The sequence below is a fragment of the Drosophila montana genome, unplaced genomic scaffold (assembly GCF_035044405.1).
Source record: "Drosophila montana isolate Dmon_TW-CO22-7 unplaced genomic scaffold, ASM3504440v1 contig_2256_1, whole genome shotgun sequence".
Lineage (NCBI taxonomy): Eukaryota > Metazoa > Arthropoda > Insecta > Diptera > Drosophilidae > Drosophila > Drosophila montana.
The window spans coordinates 167,104-178,601 of NW_026997144.1; the positions used below are offsets into that span (position 1 = coordinate 167,104).

The 11,498-nt window shown below is 39.7% G+C and overlaps 1 protein-coding gene across 1 annotated transcript; it reads right to left on the minus strand.

The window, feature by feature from the left end:
• Positions 1 to 9,664: 9,664 nt before the first annotated feature.
• LOC135427751 (lipase member I) lies at positions 9,665 to 10,957 on the minus strand. Its single transcript, XM_064681350.1, has 3 exons — positions 10,806 to 10,957; positions 10,157 to 10,743; positions 9,665 to 10,093 (listed from the first exon to the last, which is right to left on the minus strand). The coding sequence occupies exons 2-3, from the start codon at positions 10,467 to 10,469 to the stop codon at positions 9,768 to 9,770; spliced, it is 639 nt and encodes a 212-aa protein (XP_064537420.1). The 5' UTR covers positions 10,470 to 10,743; positions 10,806 to 10,957; the 3' UTR covers positions 9,665 to 9,767.
• Positions 10,958 to 11,498: the final 541 nt, after the last annotated feature.

Genomic DNA, 11,498 nt, shown 5'->3' on the forward strand with positions numbered 1-11,498 from the left:
TCGATGTCTCTCAGAAATACTTATTCGTATTTTGTGTTTATCATGAAATAGGCACGAAATCTAGCCATGAATTGTTCTGAGATTCAGATACGAACTTTAAAGCTTGATCCTGACAGTTGAGGCTCTTTGGCAGTTTGTTCGACTATATATTTTAATTAATCGTTTTTTAATAGACGTTAATCTTGCATAAGATCCATTCTTGATCTGCACAGCAGTCCAGACTCTTTCCATGCTCTTGCTCAGGCGCTGCAATTGCGTCTCAATCCAAAGTAGAATTACAGGTGAACTTTTTGATTTATATAGCTAGTTTAATCAAACAATTTTCGTGCTTTTCGTGCTGTTGAAACCTACACGAACCAAGCCCATCTCTCGGTGTAAGTCTCACTCTCAGTCTCATGTCTGGAGCTGGAGTCGCTTCGCCTGCATTTTGTCAGCTATTTGCACAATGTGCACGTAGCTCCGTACTTGTAAATGTATCTACAATAATTTGGCTCGTTTTCTGTTGGCTGCCACACACTATTGTGTAAATCCATGGCACAGCAGCGTCTGCTACACCTTCGCCTCCAGCCTCTCCTCCATCGCCAACCCCAACTCGAAACTCCAATTCCAGCTCTTCGAGGTAGCTCGCTTTGTTTGGCAATTACAAAATTTGTAATTTGTGCGATGCGCCGCGGGATTCTGTCTACGTAGCTTGCGCAAATCGAGCCCCTCCCCCCAGCTCACTTTAAAAGTGGATAGGAAAAACTAGTTAGTGCCTCTGCATATGGTAATCCGGTAATCACACGGATCTCGCATAGAATGCAGTCTTTAATATCCAAGTGCTAAGTGCAGTTGGCGGCGATAATTGAAAGCCTTTTGGCGTAGAATGTCAAACAGCCCAAACTTTCCCAGTTTTTTTTTTTTTAGAGCAAAACCTATTGTATATCGATTACTGAGATATTCAAAAGCATTTTATTATACCCTGTACTCTTCAAAAATGTGTAAGAAGGGTATAATGTGCTTGTGCAAATGTATCTAACAGGCAATGGAAGCATTTCCACAAAGCATATCTACTTGGATGATCAGCTAAATCGATCTAGCCATGAACCTGTCGATCTTGAAAGTCGATCAAACTTGGTATGGCGATTCTCCTATAGTACACTTAGCTTGAGAATATTTCATTTTTATGATATTTTCCCCCATTCCACCCAGGATTGTAAAATAAATTTGTTTAAAGGTACAACCTAGCGCTTTGGTATAGACATCTTTCCATAATTAAGCCCTGATTGTTTCATAAGTATCGGATTACACCACCGAAGTTAATCAGGAATACATATCCCAAGTATGCCACATACAGAATAAAGTCGGAATGTTAGTAACGACAGCTTGAGACAGGGTATCTGCTAGTCTGGCACTCTCAATTGGCGCACGCTGGTTTTACTTTTTTTGGGCACTTCTCAAATGGTTTCGGTCTATGGTTAAGTTTTTGCCGTGCAGTAGCATATCATTTACTCCATGAATAACAAAAACCCTTTTGTTGTTGTTGTCTTTTAGGTTGAGTCAAGAAACTGTTGTTGTTTCAGCTATAGCTGCGATCTGCATACAATGCCCATTGGGTACCATTGAAGGGGCCGCAGTTATTTTGCGATATGCCATCCATTGTTGGCTCACTTGAAATCTGTAGCATTGAGCCAGCAACCTGTCCCCTCGCTGCCCCCCTAAAGCCTACCCATCGAGTGCTTTAATGATACTAAACAACATGATATTGCGGTTTTCCAGCCCCATCGTCAGCGTCATCGTCATCGTCGTCGTCGTCGTCATCCGACGTGTCATACTCAAATGGCGGCTCTTCAGCGAGATTTTAAATGGGAATTCAATTTGGATTTGGATGTGGATGTGGAATTGGGCAGGTAGACACTGAATGCCGCTTCAGCGGATTCAATTGCCGGCTTTTGCCTGATGAGCTTTGGCTGCTGTTGTTAGCCATGAAATTTGCATAGTTTAGCCAAACAGTTTGCCGGCAGGGGGCGGGGCCCGGGGCGAGCAATAGAAATCGGCTGCTGAAAAGGTTAAATTTAAATGGCATTTGTGCAATGCGATGCGGCCAAAAATTATCGGGCAAACAATTGAACTGAACAAACAATCAACGGGGGCCACAGATACCGCAACAATTGAATTTGACAGCCCAAAAAAGCCAACAAGTAGAAATGATTTGCTGAAGAGTACTTGACAGCCAGATACCCTAAAGAAATGAAGTGCAAATTTCATTGTGCAGCAATATAAACTTGATAGTATATGTATAGTCAAAAGTGAGCAATAGCTGTTATTTATTTTCTTTAGAGTATTTTGAGACTAGACTTATTAAAAAGGGATTATTAAAGGTATAATGTATTTCTAATGTTAATCATTATTCATTTATTACATTTAATAATATAAAATTTATATATATAAATTTGAATGAGTGGATGAATGAATGGAACGATCTAAAACTATCGATAATAGTGTTATCGAAAGCTGAAAAATACGGTAAGCATTCGTAAGGCATCTTCAATATATTATATACAAGAACCTGATGTTAGCTTATTGAAAAATGCAAGACTCATAAAGCTTTTCTCTTTATATGATACAATATATATTTTTCTGCCTGATACATATATTTCCACTTATCTGGTATACCCTCTTTTAAAGCATTTATAATGATTGTAGGGTATTAGAAATTTGGCTTAATTGGACTTTGCGAACTTGTTTAGCCGATAAGTAAATGTTGGGATTTAATTAAATTATGTTTGACTGTTCTATTAAATTGTTTCGCCTCTTCTGTTTTCAGTTCTGTTTTGGCTGCTTTCAGAATACCCATTTATCATTATTTTGGCCTTGACTTGCGGCTTGACTTTTGTATCTTTTCTTCAGCCGCTTTATAGACTTTATTTCCTTAACGCTATGAAAACAAATGATTTCTGTCTGTTTATGAATCATAACAAAACCGCGCAGAAATCCCCTAAAGGTGTCCACACATAACCTTGACTCGCCCGCCTTTGGCACATACCCTGATTACCACCATCATCATTTCTCAAAGCCCAAATCTCGATCGCCAGCGCCCAGCCCAGGCCAGGCCAGCCCAGACCAGCCCAGAGCCGGGTTCCATGTGGTCTGTGGGCTTATCTTTCAGTCTTCACCTTTCGCACTCCCCCTCTCCACACGGGGCTCTAAGTAAGATTAATGAAAACATGTGCCAAACAAATGCGAATGCGTAGATCGCTCCGAGTTACACACTCCAATACACACACACACACACATGCAGTTCGAGTGGCGTAATTGAACATAACTCGTTGTCGTTGTCCCTCGCTGATTACACCGACTTTGAGATGGAAACGTGTCCAACTCGAGGAGGTAAATGGTACGTGCAAAACATTTTACAATTATATTTTTTTCATTTCTTTACTTGTCTGTCAAATATAATATCGTTAACCAGCCACTTTTTAGCTAATTGTAACTACAAATGTAAAAATATTCTTGCTCTTCATATAATAATATCAGAATTATTATTCCTGGAGGCACCTAATAAGGCAGCTCATAGAGAAAGTTTTGCCTACTTAGAGAGTTGCACCAACCAATTTTTTACAATTTGTTAACAAGGAAATAAGAATATAGAGAACATTTTAACTGTCTGTCATCCTTAACTATCATTTGAGCTTTGACTAACAAAACTGATCGTTAATGGGTATTAGAAACCTTTTTTTAGAAACAGACTGAAATTAGATAATGCAATGAACTTTTTCGCAAACTTACATATTATCATTTAACATTTCAATTATTTCAATTTCATTATAGATCGAACCCCCGTTAGTAAGAAAGCCATAAATTTAACATTTATTAGTGCAGTATGATAAGTAAACGGGCGTAGGTGTCTGTGTTTTTACATAAACTCTTTTCTAATATTTCTTAAGGAGAAAAATATATTAAATTTATTAAAAATGAATTTCCTGCTATTAAGCGTAATTTTACTACCTACGGATTTTAGACAATTTCCACTTGTATTCCATACCGTTGACAATGAAGTAGCAACTGCTATTTATCTTCATGTCAAATTCAAGTTTTGACTAAAACTCGCACTAAGCTTGAAGCATTTGATTATGCGTTCAGTTCGTGACACGTGCCCATCTCTAGCTGTAAAGCCCAAGCCCCAGCAGCGAGGAGTGCACGAACAGTTGTTGGCCCCGGGACTTGCACTCAGATTAGCATAAATTCAACCGCTTGTAATTGTCAATATATAATTGTGCATAAATGTATGTGTGCGAGTGTGTGTGTGTGTGTGTGTTAAGCTCAGTGTCTAGATGCCGGCAATGCGACTAATGAATACATTCGCAATGGGCCTGACGGCCGCGAGTTGCCGCTGGGGCAGCGCGCTGTGTGGGTTGCGGAGGGAGCGTTGGCTTCGTGGGCTTGTCAATTGGCATGCAGATTGAAGCTCTTTATATATGTATATATGTATATTTATTAATAGTTGTGTATGTGTGTGTGTGTGTGTGTAGGCAAGTTGTAAACACCAATCAGCTGATCAACAGTTAAAGCTGCTCAGAGGGCGTGTCGAGCTGGGTCGGCGGGTTGGCGGGTTGGCGGGTTGGCAGGAGGGGAGGGGAGCTGCAAACTAGCAAAAGCTGTGACAGAGTTGCCAAAGTGCCAGCCATAAAAATGCACTTATGCATGCGTCTAGCTGTCTCGCTTCCACAATTAGCTCTAATTGTTTTGTAGTCGCATTTGTAATGCTCTCTGTTGTTGTTCCTGTTGCTTTGAGTCACGAAATGTGCATTCAAAATGCGAAGCAGAGCAATCGCAATTATTTCGAAATAAACGCAACATATTTTTTTGATTGTAGTTTTCGTTTTCGTGCGTTGTTGCTGGCTTCCGTGTCATTATATGGAAAGTAAAGAGGAGAGGGTTGTGGGGAGGATCTGGGCGTACACGAGTCGACGACGAGACATTGTCGCACTTGTCGCGCATCCTTCGCTGCCATTAAGCTGACAAATTGTTATCGCAACCGCCAGAGTCGTAAATTAAGACAGACTCGAGAGAGTGGAGCAAACGACGACTTGGGATAGCGAAGGCAAGCGCAGCCTTTCACCCACTTTGGGCCACTGGGGCAATGCATCATGCAGTTGTCAAAAGAGTTGATAGCAGCGGGCAAGCGAAAGAGAGAGAGAGAGAGAGAGAAAGGGAGAGGGGCAGTAACTGACACAGTCGTGGTAAAGAAAGCAGCAGCAGCGGCGGCTGCTCCACTTTCGGCTGCGTTACGCAATCCCAACTCGATGTCTCTGCGTCCGTTGTCCAGCATCATCGTTGTTGTTGTTGTTGTTGTTGCTGCTGCTGGTCGACAGAGACACTCCACACATTGTTGGAGAAAAGCAGCCAAGACACAAGAGTCTGGGCCCCAGGTCTGGAGCCAGTCGCTTGCGTCTGGCCAGCGCTGATTGGAGTTTCATTACCGGAGAGCATCGCAGCCAGACAACCAGCAGCCAAGCTGGAGAAATGCCTTTCTGTGTGTGTGCCCCTCAATGCTCCCCTGGCCCACAGTCTACAGCGCAAGTGATATAAATCAAATGTCTTGAAACAATACATCAAGTGAAGGCGCTCGCGATGACGTCGTCAGCCACTCCGAAGTGCATCTCACTCGCTAATGGCCTTTGGCTCCGCTTGTTCGTTATACCCTGTACCCACTGAACATGGCTAGAAATTTTGATTTCTGGCAAACTTATGTGACAGGCAGAAGATGGCAGCTATGTCAGTATGAACCCTTTGAATCTTGAACCATAAGAGCTACAGACTTGAAATTTGGAAAGTTTCTACTTCTGTATCCTTTGCAAATCAAATTTATTTCAATTCATCCATAGCTTAATACGTTTGCACAAAATCGATACACTATAAAAATCGATATCGATTATGAGATCAGTTGTTTTGACCATATTTCGGAGCTCACTTTACCGAATTTATTATGAAAGACACAGTTTTTATCTGGGTTTTTATGAATGGAAAGCAGGAAGTTCGCTCCGCTACAAAGAGGTATCTTCTAGTCGGACAGTCCCGGCTAGAGCACTCCTTTTGTTGTTGTCGCTCGAGTGCTGGAACAAATGTCAATGGTATTGACATTTTCGTTACGTTTGCTCAAGCGATTCCAAATCTCAAATTGACATGAGAAACTTTTGAAATCACGTTACATTTGGGGATACCAGATTTAGATGCGGTTAGCTACATTTTTTCTTTTGCCCCAAACTGGGAGAAGGGCACACACTTTTCCTCTATTTTGTTTTTAATTTTTGTTTTGTTTTTTTTTTATTTTTTTTTGTTTTGTTTTTGGACGGGTTTTTCTTTGACATTTGTAAACACTTCCGCGTGCTCTCTTTTATTCATCTGATTTTTGTTTTTGTTGTTGTTGTTGTCTCTTGGATGTAATTGATGGTTTCGTTTTGTGATTGGCGCTGATTTGTGTGCGTTTCTGGTTACATTTAATGAGAGTTATTAGTGGGTTAGTTTGTGTTGTTTGTTTGCGTCGAAAGCAATTAGCTATCTGAGCCAATTAGGCATCTGTTGCATGAGATAATCAAATGTGAAGAATGACTTAATTATCGGAATACTGTATTAAAGACTCCGCACGGTGCTTATAAGCCAAATATTTCATTGATAATTGTTATTGTTTTAGATACATTTATATGTCTTAGAAAACTTCGTATTATCAGATGTGAAGATGTAACTGTATATGATATATATGCGAAAATGTTTGAACAACCAATAATTTTCATTATTTTTAATTTTTCTTTTAGATATTTTTATGTATCATAGATAACTTTATATTATCTGAAGTGAAATGTGACTTAATTATGAAAATACTTTATTAAAGATTCTGCATATATATATATATATTATTGATTTGGTTTTTTCAGATACTTTTATAACTTTGTATTATCAGATGTGACGAATGACTGTATTATTAAAATACATTATTAACGATTATTTATTTTTGAACAACTCGAATTGTTTATCATTTCCCTTTCTTCAGATACCTTTATGGATCTTAGATAACTTTGAATTGTGCTACAATAATTTATTATTTACTATTATTATTTATCATGCAATTTTTTTGTATCTTATAGATGATTTCATGCTTAGACCTTAAACCGTTAACCCTTACACATCTTTCAGATACTTTTGGATATTTAAAACACACTTGTTGTATCTTTCATATACTATTGTTGATAATTTAAGATTTTCTGCCTGTCAAGTTAAAACTATAGATAATATTCAATTGAAATGCCAATTTATCAAACCTAAATATGTTCAATAAAATTGTTATTTTATTTAATCATAATATTCAAATGTAGTTCAAGTGGGATTCACAGAAAAACCGAATTGATGTATTAAAATTCTTACAAAAGGTTTTAAAATATAAATAAAAATGTAAGTGATGCCTGAAATGTAATCAATTTGACTCACAAAACGTCGACCAACAGATCAGAATATTAACGCTTAGCATATTTCTATTTATAAGCACCTCATGACTAGTCTGGGAATTAACTCACTTGCTGACAACACTGAGAGCCCCAGTTGATGTAACTCCTGCCCGGCAACATAATCTATCTTCGTTCATTGACAACAACCTACGACAACCGTAATTACATTAATCCATTGGCACGCTTCGTCGGCTCTCGTTTAGCTTTTCCGATCTTCCGCTCACCCGCTGCGTCATGAATATCAAATAACCAATCAACGCATAAAAATTCTGCACTAATCCAAATGCAAAAAAAAAAAAGAAGAATAGGAATAAAATAAGAAGGCAAATCAATCAATGGATCGAACCCGGGACAAGGACGCACAGCAGCAGCAACCCAAATCAATCAAACTTTTTGTGTGCTCAACAATATTTTAAACTTTTTTAGCCGCTGTTGACTTAAGCCACGTGTAAGTTGCCATGTTTGTCATGCCGCACAATGACGCACACACAAAAAAGGTGACAACAACAACAACAATAACGAGGAGAACAACATTTAAGGCATATTCATAACGAACACCCCATCTCAACGGCCAGACAATAGCTCTAAATAAACTCAACCCCCTTTGCGGCATGCATATTCGCATATCTCATCTAGTCTCTCTGTCTGGCCAACTGTGTCCGTCTCTCTCTCTCTTTTTGGCAGATAAAATTTCATAAAATTTATGCAAATACGCCAGGAATCGCTCTGCTTTTGCTTTCTTATCAGCAAATTAGCAAACAGCCGGCAGGCGCTGGCAGTCCACGATTGATTATCCCAAATGCAAATTGAATCTGCAAAAAAAGCCGAAAAAGTGAAATCTCCATTTATACGATTTTTTTTTCTTCTGCGGCATATCATTTGTCAACTCTGGCAACAACTTGCAGCGTTTGGCAAATCGCACAGAAACTATGATTAATTTGCACGTGATTTGAGCTGGAGCCGGCAGGATTAGCAGCAGCATCGATACCCTCTGCTGGCCACTGTCCACTGTCCACTCTCCCTGGGCAACTACTGTCTGCTGATGTTTGCATAAATGTTTAAGCTGTTGAGTCAACACAGAGGGGGGCACTGCAGCCACACAGAGAGAGGGAGAGTAGAGAGCCCGACGCGACGCGACGCGTCGCGATAATTAATGATGATATGAAGGTATAGCAGCTATGAGACATTAGCATGATAAATGAGCAGATGCCCAATTGACCAGCTGACCAGTTGACCAGCTAACTGGATCCTAGCCCACATTGCTGCATTTGCCACACATTTGCAACATTCACTGAAAAATTGTGAAATTTCCAACACTTTCGTTAGATTAAAGCAATTTATTCATAATTTGAGAAATGATTTTTGTGTACTCGGCAGACAAGACGTTATATATAATAGTTATATTATTATATATATAATGCATGTAATATAAAATATATATAATATATGGAAGCAAAATAGCTGGCAGAGTTTTAAGCTCCCAAGTTGCTAAATTCTTTTATTTATATATATTAAATGTTGTAAAGTCGAAAACCGGTTATAAAAAGGTTCAGAAAACTTTAGTACTTTACAACAGTGTAAAGTTTCAATCGAGCCTGGTTGGCGCGTAGGAAAACATATTTAGAAATATATAACACAAGAATAATGTTGCCAGTTTTAGATCTTAAATTGATCTAGAGGCAAAACCATGAATATAGAACCAAATCTCGTGAATATCTGATGTCATTTGACCGAGTTATGGATGTGGGAAATTTTGACCTACACATGACTATATGGGATATTTGATGGTACCATTTTTACATAAATAAGGACCAAGAATAATGTTATTTCTAAATTGATCTAGAGGCCAATCCATGAGCAAAGAGCCAACCCTCATGAAAATCCAAGTTAAGGGGGTAAAAAATTTGGACTTATGTCTACATAGGATATTTGGGGGTACCATTTTTTCCTGAATTTTGACCAAAAGTAATGTCTATCTAGAATAATAGCGGGTATACTAACTAAGGTAACAGTGAAAAGCTCTTACGGTATGGGCTGTGTGATCAGACAGTCAGTCAGCCAATCGGTCAGTCAATCAGTCAGTCAGTCAGGACAAACAGTTTTATATTTAGAGATAATAAAAATAATAACTCCCTTTTTGGCCATTTTCAATATAGAAATAACCAACGTTGAAAGCGAACCGGCCAGCTGAATATTTAAATTTATTAGTTTCATTTATATCAGATTCATATTTACAGGACGCAAGCTGGGGGTTAAGGGGTTCATTTTCTATTATCGTCTCGTGTTTTACAATTTGGACTCTGCGGCCAATTCGTGCAGCTTAGAAACAAGAGCATCGCCCAAATAAGTTTGACCATAAAGACTGCGATCCATATCATTAAAGTTTTGGCCGAGGGCGTAGGGGGTCGTGTCGTTGGTCCTCAAGAAGTAGCTGCCACGTGCTGTGGGACTGGTGCGGTAGCCAAGCAGCTCCAGCTGCTGATTGGGTTGGCATGAATTCATTATAAAGCTGAGCAGATCCCGGCAGCGGAAGGCCCAAAAGCCTGTATGCGAGTGAATCGACTCGGCATAGTATGCCGCGGCGCGTTCATGATAGCATTCATGGGTGGATACTGCGGATGAAGGTTTCAAGTGCCGATTCGCGTTCAATTCTAGTCTCAATTTAGGCAACTTACATTCGTTGACGGGTCCACAATTGGGCTGGACTACGCCCTTGTTGGGATAAAAGTCGACATGTCCAATAGGCAACATCAGACCGTGCAGGAAAATATCTGAATGCACAACGTCCACAAAGTTGGCATCGGTTTTATCCAGGCGCTCGTCCTTATTGCTGGTGAGGAAAAGCGGCTTTGCCGGATCTAAGGCCGTAATGTGCGCCACTTGTACATTCATCTGTGCCAACAATTTGGACGCAAATCCTGCCACATGGGCGCCCAGACCGAAGCCAATCAAATGTAGATTTGATGGATGCAGGCGCCGATTGTGCATTAGTTGCACCAAAAAGTGGGCCAAGCAGCGACCCACAAAATGGGAATTATGAACGGCTTCCGTATAGCAGGGATCAGCCGCAAGCCTGGCGTAATCAATAGAGATTACATCAAGATCCGGGAAGCGTAGAAACTCCGGCAGCAGCTCAAGACTGGGCGACTGTGTGCGATCACTGGCAAAGCCGTGTATCAGTACTTTCAGCGGCCTTGACGTATTGTATTTGAAACCGTCTTGACCATTTAGGATTAACTTACGGCCATAGGGCACGGCAGCGCTATTGAAATCGGTTGATTGTTGGGTTACTAAATCAGCTGAAAGCTACCTCTGCTTGCTTACTTATACAGCCAGAAGGTAATATTCGAATTGGGACACGAATCATCAGACAGCGTAAAGCAATCTTGCGCGCGGACTCCGATGACAAGTTCAAAGCTCAGACAGCCTGTTAAAGTACATTTAAGATGCAAGAATCTGTGCGAATAACTCGATTATGTTTTTCTAGGTACCCAGTAAGAGCCACAGCTTCAACATTTCAGTTCAGGATACTGAAGACGACTGAAGACGAGAGCTGTATTCTGTTAGTCTTTTAAGTAAACTGTCGTTGAAAAAGCATGACCTATATGGTTAGGTAAGCTTTTTAGACAACTTTCTTCCGGGTCGAGTTTAATTTGTTACACAGAACCATGACCGAAAATGTTCAAAGCCATTTCTCAAGCTCTACACACAAAAAACGTCATGTATACGATTTTGTTAATTCCGCTCTCATGTGTGGATAATGATTGAATATTTGTATTCTAATATCTTTATTATTGATGTATTAATTATTTATTTATTATATATTTTTAATTATTTATTCATTTTAACACAGATTTCTTGAAGCATTTAACGACAGGCCTGCTCATGTGGCAACTGGACCGGACAATGCCGGGTAACAGTCAACGCGTAGGTTAAAGTGAATAGAAACCATAAAAGGAATACCTCTAAGTTAATGAGGATTAAATATTAATATTTTAATAGCCACACGGAAGAGAA